This window comes from Solanum dulcamara, chromosome 7 (genome assembly GCF_947179165.1).
Source record: "Solanum dulcamara chromosome 7, daSolDulc1.2, whole genome shotgun sequence".
Lineage (NCBI taxonomy): Eukaryota > Viridiplantae > Streptophyta > Magnoliopsida > Solanales > Solanaceae > Solanum > Solanum dulcamara.
The window spans coordinates 28,464,886-28,482,899 of record NC_077243.1 but is presented as its reverse complement, the minus strand read 5'-3'; the positions used below and the strand labels follow the sequence as shown (position 1 = coordinate 28,482,899).

Below are 18,014 nucleotides of genomic sequence, written 5' to 3'. Positions count from 1 at the left end.
ACTATCGATTTGTTTGCTTTTAAAGGAGAAGGATTAGATCTTTGCATCAATTATCTGATTTTGTCCAGTGATATGGCTATATGATTTCACCCAAATGATTATTGAAATGTGTATGATGCATGGATTGAAAAAATATACATATACATCCTTCCTTATGATTGTTCCTTCCAGTATGCTTAAAATTACCCTTTTTTTAGATATGATTGGTCCTTGATTCATTTTTTGTGACATAGGATATATATTTTGGCTTGTCCATTTGATGCTTACAGTGTTGGACATCTTTACATCATGATGAATTATTATGAATATATGTTGAATGTTTGTCAAGCTATTGTGAGGAAGTTGAACTTATTACTAGAACTTATTACTATTCATCGAGGTTAATTATTTTAGTAGAATCCTACTATGATTAGTTACTAATCCTTATCTCAATTTCGTTGCATGTGAAACCTTGGATTGAGTCCATCGGCACTCCCTCTTTGCATTTTGTTGGGTGGAAGCCCAACATTCCCTCTTCTTCGAGTCATCTTCATCATTGTTCAAGTTTCGGAAGCTGATACGCAGGTCTAAGGGAGGCTCAGTAGGGTCTCGAAGGGCGTTGTACAGTTGTATATTGCTAGATTACAGTCGGAATACACTGGTATAAAGTTAGTGTATACATTGATATACACTGTATACACAACTGTGATAAACAGGGAAATTGGGCCTAAGACCTAAAATGCAGGTGGCCCAACAGCTTAGTCTAGGCGTACAGAAACTAAGTATTGGGTCAAATTCTCATACTTTATTCATTTATATTTAATTCTAATTGTAATAATTTATTTATTTATTTACGTTTATTTATACTTAAGAGGATAATTTAGTTTGGTTTAACTTAATTGAACTCCCCTAAAAGAGAAATCATTTTTCTGTTAATTCACTCTTTAAATTGATTTCATTTAAGTGTTTTCTTTACTTAAACATTTTAGCAAAATATAATTTTCTTTCAAATTATCTTAAAAGTTTCAAGTTATGTTCTTTCAAATAATTGAGTTTAAAATGCCTTTCTCTAAATTGATTTTCTCCGAATGACTCAAGTAATTCTCCTTATTTTACATTAGATATACTAGCTCCCTTTAAATATATTTGAAATTCCTTTACTTAGTCATTTTAATAGAGTATGTCTTTTGATAAATTATTTCAAGTTGATTTATTACTCAAATAATTTTTTTTACCTTTACTATTTACACATTTTTCCAAAGTTAGTCAAATAATTTTTAAATCGTTGGACAACTGCATGTTAGCGGCTATTTTAAGTGCTAAAACCTTCTTAAAATAATAATATGAACCTCGTACCTTTTTCTCTGAATTTTTAAGACTTAAATCTATTAGGGTCTTTTAAATTAAGTTTTCATAATTTCTTTAAAAAATTAAGTGGCGACTTTTCTGTTCTAAAATTGATTTTTTCTCTATAAAGTTGAAATTAATTTTAAACCGTCTTTTTTTCAACATAACACGCCAAATCACCAGTACAATGTCTCTATCTCCTTTTTCATTTAGGAGTCCGTGGAAGTAAGTTTGCCACATTTGCTTGATAGAGGTCTCATCCACTAACACTTTACTTTCCTCGTCCTTGATGCACTTTACTAGATCCAGATCACGTACTTTTTTCTCTTTTGCTTTGGCGAGCCTATACAATCTCTTATCCCCATCTTTTTCCCCTAACTCGACATACACGCGTTCAAAAGTTGTCGTCTTAGCAATGGTGACCACCGATTTCGCTTTCGTCTTTGCCTTCTTATAGATATCTTTAACCCTATTTTTCTCCTCCTCATCTACACACTCCAACCATTCTGTATAGGCAACCTTCTTAGCTTTCACTTTGCCTTGTACTTCTCCATTCCACCACCAGTCTCCTTGACAACCACCAAAGATTCCTCTCGATATCCCAAGAACCTCGGCAACTTCTTTTCTAATGCAACCAGCTGTCATATCCCACATATTGTTCATATCCCCGCTACTACTACAAGCCCCTAAACCATTCGACTTCTCTCCTATCTCCCGAGAAAAGGCGGGAGTTAGCCCCCCATCTAATCCTCGGTCGATCATAAAGGGTCTTCTTTATCCTACCCCTCTTAATTTCCAAGTCCATCACCAAAAGCTTATGTTGGGTGGTAATATTTTTACTCGGAATAACCTTGTAATTTTTACAAAGGCCTCTATCACCCTTCTGGAGGAGTTAGTAGTCAATCTGATTCCTAGCTACCATGCTACTAAAGGTGACCAATTGATTATCCCTCTTCAAAAAATATGAATTAGCAATAACCAACTCAAAAGCTTTGGCAAACTCCAAGAGAAAAACCCCGCCGTCATTCCTTTCCCCAAAACCAAAGCCTCCATGGACATCATCAAAACCATTAGAAGTTATACCGATATGACCATTGAAATCTCCACCAATAAAAATCTTTTCGGTACAAGGAATACCTCTTACTACTTCATCCAAATTCTCCCAAAAGAGCCTTTTGACTTCTTCATCTAGACCCACATGGGGTGCATATGCACTAACAACATTCACAAAAAGTCTGCCTATAACTAGGTTAATAAACATTATCCTATCACTGATCCTCTTTACCTCTATCATACACTTCCTAAGATCCGCGTCGACTAGAATACCTACTTCATTCCTATCTCTTGAGCCTCTTGAGTGCCATAATTTAAATCCATCCACATCCCGGGATTTGGAACCTACCCATCTAGTCTCCTGAACACAGGCTATATTAATCTTTCTCCTCTTAAGACTCTTCACTAGCTCTATGAACTTTCCTGTAAGCGACCCTATGTTCCACGATCCTACTCTCAACTTACGAAAACCCGTCTCCCTTTAATCACTATTTCCTCTCGCCTTCACCCCCAATTGAGGACATGATCACTAGCTTTATGAACTTTCCTATAAGCGACCCTATGTTCCACGATCCTACTCTCAACTTACGAAAAATCGTCTCCCTCTTACCACTATTTTTCGTCACCTTCACCGCAAATTGAGGACATGACCCTAGTCCACCATCAGTAACCAAAGCCACTAAAATGATATGAACTACAAAGTGAAAAAAAAAACTGATAACAGATAAATTAAGAGAATACAAGCAACAAGATAATAATTGACAATATAGAATGTATAATAAAGAGACAACACACATTAGCTAATGTGCAAATCAACAACCCTAGACACTAAGTGAATAAGAAAAGTGAATAACAATAACTAAAACACTAAAGGTAGGAACTAGTAAAGAAGAATAGTAATCAAACTTCAAATAATTAGTTGAGGAGAGGAATTCATGATCTGTTTGGGATTATTATCTTGTATATTTTGTAGGTCTATAATTATGAATAACAATGTATTTTGTAATTATTTAAACAAATTAATGTTTCTAAGACCACACGGATATTTTCGTGGTAAAAAATAACAATTCAACTTGTAATGAGCGTTTGTCCATGAAAACAAAAAAAATTACATTATTTGTAATTTTTAATGTTCAAGTTCATGAAACATAATTTAAATGGCGTTATTTTATAAAATTAAAAAGTTTAGGGTAATTTTTTTTAAAAAATAATCTAAAAGGTAAAAGTGAAAACAAAAGGTTTGGTTGTTTTCTAAATTTCAAATACAATTTCAAGTTGTATTTAAAATTTTTATGATTAAATATTAATTTTTAAATAAAATAAAAAATTATCATGGCCAAACAGGTCCAACTCATATCACATCCTAGTTTGTACGACGCAAATGTGGAATTAGGCCTTCTTCCCTAATAATTATGCCTTTTAAAAAAAATAAAATATATATATATATATATATAAGAAGAACTTACAAGATCTTGTTGGTAATTAAAAATAGGAAACTAACAAAGATGCTTGTTTTACTATTTTCTCTGTCTTTTATTTTTTTCCTTTCAATTTCCTCTTTTATTTATTTATGTTGAAAAGAAAAGAAAAGAAATAATTAGCGTTGGGGGAAACAAAGCGACGTCTCCGTAAGTGAACAAACTAATTTGGCGCGAAACAGCCATTAACTATCATTTCTCAATAAGCCTTGTTTGTTTAACATCAATCGAAAACTCTGAAACAAAATTGGAAAAAAGTGTACTGGGAAATGTTGAATAATGAATGACAATTCAATTCAACCAGATTGGTATTCTCCAACTCGCCTTCTCAGCACTCCTCTCCATTATGATTTTCCTGTAATTAATCCACACTTTTTTTCCTTTTTCTTCGCCTTAGTTAATTTCTGTTTTTCTGTATTTTGATGAATTGATATGTGATTTTGAGTGTTTTTGTGATAAAGGGTGATAGATTTATACCCAATAGAAGCCTGATGGATCTTGATCAAGCACATACTTTACTCACCAACAGAATCAATAACAAACTCCGAAAACCCAACTTCAATGTTAGTTTCTTTAATTTTGAATTTGTTTCCTCATCAGATTCTTATTCCTTTCGCGTTTTCTGATTGTGGACCCCCATTTTAGTTGTTTTCTTGGTATGATATTTGTTTTGTCATTCGAGTTCTTCCTTTTGGTAGGAGGAATATAGAAGGAAGATGGAGGAAAATCTAAAGTTGGATGTAGAAGGAAGACCATTCAGAATGCTGGTATTTAGAGGGAGTCCTAAATCGAGTAGACAATCCACGCGTCTAATTGATGAAATGAGGCGTAGTGACAAAGAAATTCCCCTGCAAACTAATGACAGTAGGAGATATCGTAAATTTCCCTTGGTAAATATTTCACTTGATTTAAAATTTACATGAAGTTTAAGAGACCATTGATTGTGTCAAAATATTATATGCAGAAAGCCACTCGAGCTTTAGATGCTCCTCTTTTATCGGATGACTATTACTCGCATGTTATGGATTGGGGAAAATCAAACATACTTGCCGTTGTTCTGGGGTCAATTCTATACATCTGGAATGCTCAAGTGCAAAAAGCAGGGATACTGATGGAAGTGAAGCGTGAACACGATTATCCTACTAGTGTAGCATGGTCTGATGATGGGAAAATAATAGCAGTTGGTTGTAATTCCTCCAATCTCCAGCTCTGGGATGCTGAGACTTCCAAGCTTGTAAGACTTGTTACTGTTGGTTACATTGTAGTAGAAAAAGTATTCTTTCTTGTTGTTTCCATTTAAGTAATCGACTTCTTTCGTTCATATAAACAGGTGAGAGACCTGCAAGGCCATCAGAGTAGAGTGGGTTGTGTTGCATGGAATGGTCATATTTTAACCTCAGGGAGTAAAGACAGAGCTATTATTAATCATGATGGTAGTACTAAGTTATTCTACTGATGTAGTTAATTAATCTCTCTTATAACAGCAGCCTACTTACTTTCAAGTCTCATTGGCAGCGCGAGCAAGAAACAATTTGGTCTCTGTAACGAGAGTACATAGAGGGGAAGTTTGTGGTGTGAAGTGGTCTAGCACGGGGAATGTACTTGCCAGTGGTGGAAATGACAACCTGGTGTACATATGGGATAGTTCCAAGATGAGCTCAAGGCATTATATACACCGGTTCAATGAACATCATGCTGCAGTCAAGGCCCTAGCTTGGTGTCCATATAACAGTGAGGTATTAGCCTCTGGAGGGGGCATAGATGATGGATGTCTAAAGATTTGGAACACACAGAAGGGGACATGCATCAGCAATAATGAAACTGGAGCTCAGGCAAGTTTGAACATCAGTTTTGCCATCTTATAGAAATTATATATAAGTCTGCATGAATACCAGAGTTCCCACTTTCCACTAACTTGGCTTTTTGAGCAATGACATTTCAGTTTATAGATTTATCACAAATTTCTATTGTAAGTTTGATTATTATAAATTTTCCTCATATACGTGGTATTGTTGTGAATGAAATTGGCAGATTTGTGGGCTTCAATGGAACAGGCATCACAAAGAGATATTAAGTGGCCATGGATTTGGAACGGGTGAGTCTCATTGTCAGTTGTGTTTATGGAGTTATCCTTCCATGGCTAAAATAGGAGAGCCACTGCGTCATGCTTCTTCATCAAGAATTTTGCATCTCTCCCAGGTGAGACTCAGACATCAAAGAAAGTAGGAGTAATACTTTTATCAAAATTGAGATGGTAACTTCCTTCTCTTCATGCAGAGCCCTGATGGTTTGACTGTGGTATCGGCAGGAGCAGATGAGACTCTTAGGTTCTGGGAGATATTTGGACCCCCTCAGGAGAGCAGTGCAAATTTAACAGATTTGGATAATCTCTTGTCCCTAAAGGCGTCAGCAGTGAGATAATAAGCTGCTTGAACTTTGAAATGAAGATGTTTGAAATGTAGCTTTGCTGGTAATGATGCATGTCTCGTATTCTACCATCCTCTGTGTCAATTCTCAGCATGCATGATAGATCATAGATTTCTAATCCTGTGGTAAAGAAAGGTATAGTACATCTAGTTCAATTACAGAAAAAAACAGGCAGTTGCCATGAGAACTGAGAAGCATATTATGGAGAATGTTGCTCAAATAAAAATTGATTTGGAAGATTTTTTACAAAAGCCAAAAATCATACATAATGTAAAAACTTCAAGGTACAAGTCTATCAGGCCCTTGGTTGAAGTTTATACTTATGCTGAAGCAACCATCTATCAAAAGCTTTAAAAAATTGTTATCATTGATATTGCTTGTAGGAAGAAGATCAGATGACTCTGTGACGACATAAAATTGGAGAAAAAAACATTATTAAGGTCGTCAAATTGTTCATCTGAGAAATATGGCGTTTTTGGCTGTTTAAGATGTCCAGCACTGTTGCAATTAAGCATACGAACCTATCCCCTACGCATGCACTTGCACCAAATTTTCTTGAATAACCACGCCTGAAGGCCCAAATTATTAAGCAACAAATTTGCTCCAGATGGTGAACCCGAGACCTCAAGGACTGTTAAGTTTCCGGTCTTCAATGTTTTCAAGTCTGTCCAAATCAGACTTCTCCATCGTCAAGAGAAACAGAAATCATGAACCTGATAGCACTCTTAACCACATCTGGAGCAAAGTTTGAACCAAGTTTGAACTACAGATATCTCCTTCAGAGCACAAGTTTGAACCAATCTATCAGACTACGATTGGCCAAGGATTCTCTTCTTAACAAATTCAGCTTCATTGGTTCTTCCTTCAGTTTCAAGAACAAGCTCTAACTCTTCCATGCATTCTAAAGGTTGTTGGACTCCTTTCTCGAGCAACTCATAGTAAATCTCAAATGCTTCTGAAGCTCTATGTGCTTTGCAGAGAGCAGATAAAAGAGTGCTGCATATATCTACATTCATAATATGACCCTTACTTAAGCTAAATAGCAATAATTTACGTGCCTCCAATAACTTTCTACACTGGCAAAGGAAAACAACCAAACCTTCCATATCTACCATGTATGCATTTTCATAAAGGCACCTAACAATCTCAAAAGCTCTCTCCCTTAATCCTGTTTGGAAGAGTATCCTCACAGTATCAGTTGAAAGACTGATGTTTTGTCTAACTTTGTTATCTAACATTAGTGTCACCAAGGAAGCACATTCACTTGCACAATTCTTCTTGATAAGTTCTGTTAGGATTTGATGGAAAGTTGAAGATCTCGGAAGATGGGAGCTTTTCAACATCTTCTCTAAAGTATCGTAAGCAACTTTAGGGTCATTCTTTTGCAGCAAACCTTCAATTAGGGACTCATAAATTAGAATATTAGGTATATAATCTCTCCTCAACATCAAAACTAAGAGTTCATGTGCATCATTAAATGTGCCTTCTCTACAGTGCCCCATGATCAGGAGTTCATAAGCAAAAGGATCCTGAGTACCTCTTCGCATTAGCTGCCTGAACACTTTCTCAGCCTTCCTTGTCTTGCCAATCTTGCAGAAATACTCAAACATGGGGTTGTATGCTGCAATGAGAGGTGTACAGCCATCATCACAAAGCAATACCTCCTTCTTCATTAGGTCATCAAATAGTTTCTCTGCCCTATCAAAGTATCCCTTTTGACAAAAGCTCCGAATTAAGATGCTATATGTTGCGGAATCAGGTTTCACCTTTAAGTTTAACATGTTCTCAAAAACTTTTATTGCTTCATCCAGATTTCCCACATTGCAGTGATAGGTAATCAATGTATTGAAAGTACATGTATCTGGAATAAGTCCTCCACCTCCTAGAGTCCCCTCCAAGATCTCCTTTATTCTGTCAAATCTTTTAGCCTCGCAAAGACCTTGTACAAGAGTATTATAAGTTATACTGGTCGGTTTTAGACCACAATCTATCATTTCCTCAAAAACATTAAGAGCCTGTTCAACCTCTTGCTTCTCACAGTATCCTCTAACCAAAGTGGTGTAGCTTACAACATTAGGACTCAATTGATGACCCCTCTTGACCATACCCTTTAACACGTTATGCGCAATGTCCACTTTCCCTGCCCTACACAAACCGTCAATAATGGTATTGTATGTAATCACATCAGGATCACATTCATGCTTCTCCATCTCCTTAAAAAACCTAAATCCTTTATCAACCATGGAGTTCATACAAAATCCTCTGATCAAAATGTTAAAAGTATACACATCAGGCTTGGCGCCAAATGTCTTAAGCATTTCATCAAACAGTTCGTAGACCATACCAGTTCGACCCCTCTTAAGCAAAATTGAAAACAAACTATTGAAAGTAACCACAGAGGGAGAAATTCCAAGTGACTTCATCACTTTAAACACCTTCAATGATTCTTGAAAAAGCCCAGCTTTACCATAACTTCGAATCAAGGTGTTAAAGTACTTATCTTGAAGCGGTACAGTACCATTAGACCTTCTGGGTATAGATAAAAGGAAGTTTCTTGCTGAATTTAGGCTACGGGCACTGCCGAGGAGTTGCAGCATAAGCAAATACGATTGATGGGTGTGTGAAAAACCCATTTTTTGGGTCCAATTGAAGAAGTAAAGAGCTTTGGAAGGTGTCTTGATGAAGCGGAGTGTGTGAAGTACAGTGGTGTGAGAGAGGGAGGGTTGAGTGAGGGAAGAAAGAGAAGATTCAAGCTGAGATGACCATGGGTTTGTGTTGATGATACGGGCCATGTTAGCAGCTTTCTTGGATTTTGAAGAAGATGATTTCGGCTTGGGAATATCGAGGTGTTTGCCATTTTTGGTCTTGGTGGGTTTGGTGGTTTGTTTGGAGAAAATCTGAACAAGCGTAGAGAGATGGGGGTATCTTAAGATGGTGGAGTTGGCTGTTACTGAAGAAAAAGGAGCCATCGCCATCCTGCTACTCCATTTGACACTTCGGGGACGGAATTTTACAAATTATTTTTACCCTTTTAATTGTTTGCTTGCAATCTTTTCCAATCTGAAATAATGCTCATCAAAGTTATGTTTTTATGTATTGTAAAGCAAGCATTATGGTTATTGGCTAATGATTGAAGTTTCATATGATCTTGTGGAGAAGATGTGCGCGGGGGACGACAGGGACTTTGACCGGCAAAGGGTAGGATGGGAGACAAACAACGGGTTGGGAACGAGGGAAATTGTCTTTCTTTTTTCCGTTTGGAACTCCTTTGAATTCATATCTAGATTTAGGCATACTAAGAGCATGTTTACGCTCTTTGATAGGTTTGATAGATAAAGTAATTGTTTGGTAAAAGATGAATTGGTGTAATTGAAAAAGAGTAATTATGTTTTTCAATTTCTAAATAATGGTAAGGAATTGAATTGATGTAATTACATGAAATTTTTTAAAACTCTTTTTTTATTATTATTTTTTTATTTCTACTATTTTTTAAAAAATATTTTTTATTATTCTAATATTTTCTAAATATATATTAATTTATATTTTATTTTATTCTCATTCTCAATCTTTACACTTTCATTCCAGGCAATTTTTCATATTATTTATTTATTTATTATTCTATTTCTTTTTAAAAATAATTTTGTTAGTATTCTAATTTTTAAAATCATATTTATGTATGTTGTGTTAAAATTTGATATAAGAGCATTATGTTAAATTTTTTGTTTTGAATTTAGGAATTATGTCATATTTTCAATTTCATTTATTTTAGTACTATTGACTTGATATTTCTTATTGCAAAACATTTATTTTTTAGTTAAATTTGATAGATTATTGTTTTTGTCAAATGTTTTAATAATTTTATGAAATTATATTTATAATATTAACATTTTTGTCAAACATACATTTCATGGTGTACACAAATTATATTTAATATAACTTTGTAATTACACTTGTGCAACCAAACAGAACAATTGTAATTACACTGAAATTACATTGTTGCAAACAAACATGTCATCTTAATTACTAGACAGTGTAATCACTAGGCTAGTAATTACTATCCTAGTAATTACACCAATTCCAATTACCAGGTGACTTTCCAAACAGATCCTAAATGAATTGTATATTTTTTGTAGTTTAAAATCAATGGATTTTTTTAAAATTACAGACAATGTTGGTATTCTTTTGATATATTTTTTTTAATGAAATTCTTAATTATTTTATATTTTCTAGAAAATTAGTTAAAAAATAATTAAAAATATAATAATAATAAATAATTTTTATTTTATGTCCTTAAATATTTGTTCGTTAAAGAGTATATTGAACCCCAAAGGACTAAGAGAGAGAATAGATTAAGAAAATTCTTTTTTCAAAAGCTTTGATTTTATTATAAAGTTAGTTTGTTAGGGTATGTTTCATTATTAAATGGACCCACTTAAATGGCCAAGTTATCCACCTTTTGTCCTTCTCATTTGGCTATAAATATAGCCATATTTCAGCAATGAAGAAAACACACAAACATGGAAATTCTCTCTTTCCATTTCTATCCCTTTTCTTGTGTATTTAAATTGCTAAATTAGTTTATTTTATAACACGTTATTAGTACGAAACTTCATTACTTTGAATTATTTTAAACTGGTAACAAAATGGTAAGAAATTTTTTTCTTAAAAAGTCTAATATCTCTAAAGTTGATTTTGTTGCTCTTAATATATCTGAAAAAAGCTACTCATCATGGCACTAGATGCCGAAATACACTTAGAATCAATGGGTCTGGCAAACACCATCAAAGATGACAATAAGGCATCTAGTCAAGACCATGCCAAAGTCATGATATTTCTTCGCCACCATCATGACGAGGGGTTAAAATTACAGTACCTCACATTAAAAGACCCCCCCTTAAACTGTGAAAAAATCTAAACAAAATATATGACCACCTGAAGTTGATCATCCTTCCACAAGCACATCATGATTGACTCAATTTGAGATTAATGAATTTTAAAAATATAACCGAATATAATTCTGTTTTATTTAGAATTATAATACAATTAAATTTATGCGGAGAAGAAATTACTGAGCAAGACAAACTTGAAAAAATATACTCCATATTTCCACCTGCGAATATGCTCCTGCAGTAGCAATATCGTGAAAATAATTTTAAAAAATATTCTGAATTACTTTTTAATCTTTTTATTGCTGAATGACATAACGAACTGTTAATAAAAAATCATAATAGTCGACTTGTTGGTTTTTTGCCACTCCCTGAAATGAATCAGACAAACTATAATCAATGAGAAAGAGGTCATGGCCCCAGTCGTGATTGTGGTCGAAGAAGAAATTATATAGCACTGAAAAATGATCAGCAATACAAAAAGAAGAGTGAAAAACAAGAAGCTATACCAAAGAAAAATTCAGAAAGTATATGTCAAGATATGGAGGTATGGGCACTCGTCACGGACCTGTCGGTCATCAAAACGTCTGATTCAGCTATATCAGACATCCTTGAACAGAGCAGAAAATAATCTACAGACAAACTTTATCTCTGAAGACAATATTAAGCCTATGCATCTGAATGTAGCTGATTTCTTCAATTTCCTAGAAGGAAATATGAATATTGATAAGCCTGATAATATTTAAATAATTTTCTTTTTATTTGTCTGTATTAAATAATATGTTTATATTTTTCTAATTCATGTAAATAAATAAAATTTGTATAATGAGCCATGTTTTAATTATAATGTTTACTTTATTTTTTTTTGAAAAAAATATGGATATGCCTCAAATTTTGTTTGGATCAATAATCAATCACGAGGATATTTATGTAATTGATAGTGCAATGACTCATGCCATTTTTAAAGATGAAAAATATTTTTCCTACTTGTTTAGAAGAAAAGCAAATGTTATTATAATTTTTGGTAATTTGAAAATAATTGAAGGCTCCAGAATAGCAACTATATTTCTGCCTAAAGGGACAAAAATTATTATAGAAGATACATTGTTCTCTTCTAAATCCCCCAAAAACTTGTTAAGTTTTAAAGATATCCGCAGAAATGAATATCATATTGAGACACTAAATGAAATGAATATTGAATACCTTAGTATAACCAAGAGTGTCTCAGGCCAGAAATATATTTTGGAAAAATTACCAACTTTGTCGTCTGGCCTATATTATGCAGAAATTAGTGCAATTGAAGCGCATATGATCGTAAACCAGAAGTTTACTGATCTAAATACATTTGTGTTATGACATGATCGAATAAGTCATCCTAGATCAATAATGATGAAACGAATTCTTGAAAAATCAACTGGATATCCGTTAAATAACCTAAAGATTTTTATGAAGGATAGATTTTCATGTGTTGCTTGTTATCAAGACAAATTATTTGTCAAACCATAAACCCTGAAGGTTGGAATCGAATCTCCTGGCTTTTTAGAAGCGTATACATGGGGATATGTATGGACCTATTCATCCACCTAGTGGATTGTTTAGATATTTTATGATCCTAATAAATGTTCATTTCAATTAAGTCACTTCTAATTCTCATAAATTGTATCTTCATTTGGACAATAAGTAGCAGTAGCCCACCACTGCTTGTGTTATCCGGCGAACAACAGGATCCTTTTTCGGCGAAATTCTCTTTCTTCCTTTCTTCTTCTTCTTTCTTTCTTTTTTCATTTTCCGGTGAAATACCTCTTGATCTGTTTAGATCGGACCTAGATCAAGTGATTTTCGGTGAGATCTTTCCGATGAACTTTCCGACAAACTTTTCGGCGGCTAGATATCTCCGGAGCAGGTTCTATCTTTCCTCTCCTCAACTAATTATTTGAAGTTTGATTACCATTCTTCTTTACTAGTTTCTACCTTTAGTGTTTTAGTTATTGTTATTCACTTTTCTTCTTCACTTAGTGTCTAGGGTTGTTGATTTGCGTATTATCTAATGTGTGTTGTCTCTTTATTATACATTCTATATTGTCAATTATTATTTTATTGCTTGTATTCTCTTAATTTGTTTATTATCAGTTTTTTTTTCACTTTGTAGTTCATATCGTCTTAGTGGCTTTGGTTACTGATGGTGGACTAGGGTCATGTCCTCAATTGGGGGTGAAGGCAAAGGGAAATAGTGGTAAGAGGGAGACGAGTTTTCGTAAGTTGAGAGTAGGATCGTGGAACATAGGGTCTCTTGCTGGAAAGTTCATAAAGCTAGTGAAGAGTCTTAAGAGGAGAAAGATTAATATAACATGTATTCAGGAGACTAGATGGGTAGGTTCCAAAGCTCGGGATATGAACAGATTTAAATTAAGGTACTCAAGAGGCTCAAGAGATAGGAATGGAGTAGGTATTCTAGTCGATGCGGATCTTAGGGAGTGTGTGGTATAGGTAAAGAGGATCAGTGATAGGATGATGTTTATTAAGCTAGTTATAGGCATGCTTTTTGTGAACGTTGTTAGTGCGTATGCACCCCATGTGGGTCTAGATGAAGAATTCAAAAGGCTTTGTTGGGAGGATTTGGATGAAGTAGTGAGAGATATACCTAGTATCAAAAATATTTTCATTAGTGGAGATTTCAATGGTCATATCAGTATAACTTCTAATGGTTTTGATGATGTACATGGAGGCTTTGGTTTTGGGGAAAGAAATGGCGGCGGGGTTTCTCTCTTGGAGTTTTCCAAAGCTTTTGAGTTGGTTATTGCTAATTCATGTTTTTTGAAGAGGAATAATCAATTGGTCACCTTTAGTAGCACGGTACCTAGGAATCAGATTGACTACTTACTCCTCCAGAAGGGTGATAGAGGAAGGTAAGGATTGCAAGGTTATTCCGAGTAAAAATATTACCACCCAACATAAGCTTTTGGTAATGGACTTGGAAATTAATTGGGGTAGGATAAAGAAGACCCTTTATGATCGATCGAGGATTAGATAGGGGGCTAACTCTCGCCTTTTCTCGGGAGATGGGGGAGAATTTGAATGGTTTAGGGGCCTATAGTAGTAGCGGGGATATGAACAACATATGGGACATGACAACTGGTTGCAATAGAAAAGCAACTATCGAGGTTCTTGGGATATCGAGAGGAATCTTTGGTGGTCGTCAAGGAGACTGGTGGTGGAATGGAGAAATACAAGGCAAAGTGAAATCCAAGAAGGTTGTCTATACGTAGTGGTTGGAGTGTTTGGATGAGGATGAGAAGAATAGGCTTAAATATAGCTATAAGAAGACAAAGACGAAAGTGAAGTCGGCGGTCACCAGTGCTAAGACGACAACTTTTGAACGCGTGTATGTCGAGTTAGGGGAAAAAGGTAGGGATATGAGATTGTATAGTCTCGCCAAAGCGAAAGAGAGAAAAGCACATGATATGGATCTGATAAAGTGCATCAAGAACGAGGAAGGAGAAGTGTTAATGGATGAGACCTCTATTAAGCAAATGTGGCAAACGTACTTCCATAGACTCCTAAATAAAAAAGGAGACAATGACATTGTACTGGGTGATTTGGCATACTCTCATATTCTTTGAGACTTAAGGTACTGCAGGTGTTTTAAGGTTGAGGAGGTTAGACGTGCTGTTAGCCGGATAAGGAGAGGGAGAGCGACAAGGCCCGATGAGATTCCGGTGGACTTTTGGAAGAGCACTGACAAGGTAGGTTTGGAGTGATTGACTAAGTTGTTTAATGTTAGTTTAAAGACTGCTAAGATTCCTGATGAATGGAGGTGGAGTACTATGGTTCCATTGTACAAGAACAAGGGTGATATATCCAAAACTGTAATAATTACAAGGGTATCAAACTACTAAGCTACACTATGAAGATTTGGGAGAGACTGGTGGAGATGAGGGTGAGGAGAGAAGTGTCAATCTCAGAGAACTAGTTCAGATTCATGCCAGGGCAGTCGACTTTTGAAGCAATCCATCTTATGCGAAGACTAATGGAGAAATTTAGAGAAAGAAAAAGGGATCTCCATATGGTGTTCATTGACCTTGAAAAGGCTTATGACAAAGTTCTAAGGGATGTTCTCTGGAAGTGTCTTGAGGCTAAATATTTCCCGATGGTGTATATTAGGATGATAAATGACATGTATGCTAGAGCCAAGACTCGGATTAAGATGGTGGGATGTGACTTAGAGCATTTTTCTGTTGAAGTAGGACTACATCAGGGATCGATGTTGAGCCCTTTTCTTTTTGTCTTGATGATGAATGAGCTGACACGGTCTATTTAGTAGGAGGTTCCATGGTGTATGCTATTTGCGGATGATATAGTCTTGATTGATAAGACTCGGGATAGAGTTAATGATAGGTTGGAGGTTTGGAGACAAACGATGGAGTCCAAAAGGGTTCAGATTGAGCAGGACCAAGATAGAATACTTAGTACTTAGAGTGCAAATTTAGAGTTGCGATGGATGGAGAGAGAAGGAAAGTGAGGCTTTCCACCCAACCTATCCCCAAGACAAAAAACTTTAAATATCTTGGATATATCATCCAGAGTAGAGAGGACATCGATGATGATGTCACACACCGCATTGGGAAAGCATGGTTGAAATGGAGGCTAGCCTCTGTAGTCTTGTGTGATAAGAAGGTACCTCCTAAACTTAAAGGTAAGTTCTACAGAATGGTGGTTAGATTGGCGTTGTTATATGGAGTGGAGTGTTGGCCAACAAAGGATTCTCATGTTCAGAAGATGCATGTTGCGGAGATTAATGATGCTGAGATGGATGTGTGAACACACTAAGAGTGATACTATCTGGAATGAGGATATCTGGGAGAAGGTGAGAGTGACATCCGTGATCGACAAGCTAAGAGAAGCGAGACTGAGATGGTTTGAGCATGTGCAGAGGAGGGGTGTCGACGCCCCAGTTATGAGGTGCGAGCGGTTAGATATCGGGGCTATGCGGAGGGGTAGGTTTAGACCGAAAAAGTATTAGAGAGAGGTGATTAGACAAGATATGGCAGTACTCCATATCACCAAGGACATAACCTTTGATAGAAAAGAGTGGAGGTCGCTGATTAGGGTAAAAGGATAGTAGGAATAGAATGATGTCTTACCGTGTGTCGATTTAGGGTGGTCGTAGGTCTAGGCATGCCTTTATAGTTGTGTTGCTATTGCCTTTGATTATTGCAGTACTTTGCTATAGTTATTTTTCTTGTCTTGTATATTTTGCATTACATTTTATTTTTATTTCTATTTTTACTTTTTATTTTGTCTTATTTTTATTTTATTTTTGCTTTTTTTCTTTTTCTTTATGCTATATATATTATTTTTTCTCTTGTACTTGGTATTGTGAATTTCGAGCGGAGGGTCTTTCAAAAACAGTCTTTCTATGTCAATGAGGTAGTGATAAGATCTGCGTACATCCTACTCTTTCCAGACCCTACTTGTGGGATTCCACTGGGTATGTTGTTGTTGTAATAAATGAATCATCAAGATGGTCTCATGTGTGCCTCTTATCATCTCGCAACTTGTCGTTGGTGAAGTTATTAGCACAAATAATAAGATTAAAAGCGCAATTCCAAGATTATCCAATTAAAGTTATTCACCTTAATAATGCTGGAGAATTTACATCCTAAGTTTTTGATGATTATTGCTTATCAATTGAGAAAAAATTGAGTATCCTATTGTTCATGTTCATACTCAAAATGGCATTGCAGAGTCATTTATTAAGAGCATACAATTGATAGCAAGACCTCTACTTATGAAAATAAAATTGTTGATTATTGTTTGGGGTCATGCTATCTTACATGCAACAATACTTATACGTGTCAGACCGATAGATTATAATAAATATTCTCTGTCACAATTAGTTTTTGGTCATGAGCCAAATATAGTCCATCTACGAATTTTTGATTGTGCAGTATACGTACATGTAGCACCACCATAACGTACAAAGATGGACCCTCAAAGAAGGTTGAACATATATGTTGGGTTTGACTCACCTTCCATAATTTGCTACCTTGAACCATTGAAATAAGACTTATTTATTGCTCGATTTGCAGATTATCGGTTTGATGAAATAACTTTTCCGTAATTAGGGGAGAGAAAACGAAATCCAAAAGAGAAAGAAAAATTACATGGAAAGTTTTATCACTATCTCATTTTGATCCACTTACCCGCACATATGACCAAGAGGTCCAGAAGATCATCCACTTACAGAAAATCGCAAATCAAATGCCAAATGCATTTACTGATTTGAAATGGATAAATAAGTCACATATCCCTACAGTGAATGTGATTATTCGGATTGATGTCCCAAAAGGATAATTTACTAGTATCATAGCTTCTGAATCCCAAACACGCCTGAAGCGTGGTAGGCTATTGGGTTCAAAAGATAAAAATCTCAAAAAGAGGAGCATGAGAATTAATAAAGATAATACTACAAAAGAACCTTCTGAAGAAGGTCAAGATTTGAGTAATCCTGATATTTTTGAAGAAATCAATGAACTCGAGACTCAAGTGAATGAAAAACTTTCAATAAGTTCAACTGATGATGAGATAAATTTAGATTGATCAAAAATTACGATGGATAATATTTTTGTATATAATATTGCACTTAACCTCATGCAAGATAGTGAAAGTCTTAAGCCTAAATCTGTTCAAGAATGTCGACGTAGATGTGATTGTCCAGAATGACAAAAGGCAATTCAATCAGAATTAGACTCACTAGCTAAACATGAGATTTTTGGACCTGTAGTCCAAACTCCTGAAGGTGTAAAATCAGTTGGTTATAAATGAGTTTTTGTGCGAAAATAAA

At 35.1% G+C, this 18,014-nt stretch overlaps 4 protein-coding genes across 5 annotated transcripts; 2 read left to right on the top strand and 2 right to left on the bottom strand.

The window, feature by feature from the left end:
- Positions 1 to 423: 423 nt before the first annotated feature.
- On the bottom strand, positions 424 to 2,088 carry LOC129894661 (uncharacterized). Its single transcript, XM_055970330.1, has 2 exons — positions 1,595 to 2,088; positions 424 to 616 (listed from the first exon to the last, which is right to left on the bottom strand). The coding sequence occupies exons 1-2, from the start codon at positions 2,086 to 2,088 to the stop codon at positions 424 to 426; spliced, it is 687 nt and encodes a 228-aa protein (XP_055826305.1).
- A 1,820-nt stretch (positions 2,089 to 3,908) lies between these two features.
- LOC129896480 (cell division cycle 20.2, cofactor of APC complex-like) lies at positions 3,909 to 6,355 on the top strand. Of its 2 annotated transcripts, none has more exons than XM_055972400.1 (8): positions 3,909 to 4,214; positions 4,319 to 4,420; positions 4,556 to 4,747; positions 4,822 to 5,091; positions 5,188 to 5,290; positions 5,373 to 5,689; positions 5,889 to 6,056; positions 6,166 to 6,355. In XM_055972400.1, exons 1-8 carry the CDS (start codon positions 4,137 to 4,139, stop codon positions 6,229 to 6,231), a joined length of 1,296 nt encoding a protein of 431 aa, XP_055828375.1. In that variant the 5' UTR covers positions 3,909 to 4,136; the 3' UTR covers positions 6,232 to 6,355. The 2 variants fall into 2 exon arrangements, with proteins under 2 accessions (XP_055828375.1, XP_055828374.1); XM_055972399.1 differs by having other exon boundaries at positions 3,910 to 4,214; positions 6,135 to 6,355.
- Positions 6,356 to 6,623: 268 nt separating this feature from the next.
- LOC129896479 (pentatricopeptide repeat-containing protein At1g02060, chloroplastic) lies at positions 6,624 to 9,574 on the bottom strand. Its single transcript, XM_055972398.1, has one exon. It carries the CDS (start codon positions 9,257 to 9,259, stop codon positions 7,094 to 7,096), a length of 2,166 nt encoding a protein of 721 aa, XP_055828373.1. The 5' UTR covers positions 9,260 to 9,574; the 3' UTR covers positions 6,624 to 7,093.
- A 2,127-nt stretch (positions 9,575 to 11,701) lies between these two features.
- Positions 11,702 to 14,080, top strand: LOC129894660 (uncharacterized). The gene is made up of 3 exons (XM_055970329.1): positions 11,702 to 11,717; positions 13,320 to 13,540; positions 13,658 to 14,080. Exons 1-3 carry the CDS (start codon positions 11,702 to 11,704, stop codon positions 14,078 to 14,080), a joined length of 660 nt encoding a protein of 219 aa, XP_055826304.1.
- Positions 14,081 to 18,014: the final 3,934 nt, after the last annotated feature.

Coding starts and splice junctions, on each gene's coding strand:
- LOC129894660 (XM_055970329.1), top strand. Junction 13,541..13,657: donor GTATTCAGGAGACTAGATGG/GTAGGTTCCAAA, acceptor TGTGTGGTATAG/GTAAAGAGGATCAGTGATAG.
- LOC129894661 (XM_055970330.1), bottom strand. CDS start 2,088: ATGATCGACCGAGGATTAGATGGGGGGCTAACTCCCGCCTTTTCTCGG. Junction 617..1,594: donor AAGGACGAGGAAAGTAAAGT/GTTAGTGGATGA, acceptor ACTGTAATCTAG/CAATATACAACTGTACAACG.
- LOC129896480 (XM_055972399.1), top strand. CDS start 4,137: ATGAATGACAATTCAATTCAACCAGATTGGTATTCTCCAACTCGCCTT. Junction 4,215..4,318: donor CTCTCCATTATGATTTTCCT/GTAATTAATCCA, acceptor TTTGTGATAAAG/GGTGATAGATTTATACCCAA. Junction 4,421..4,555: donor TCCGAAAACCCAACTTCAAT/GTTAGTTTCTTT, acceptor TCCTTTTGGTAG/GAGGAATATAGAAGGAAGAT.
- LOC129896479 (XM_055972398.1), bottom strand. CDS start 9,259: ATGGCGATGGCTCCTTTTTCTTCAGTAACAGCCAACTCCACCATCTTA.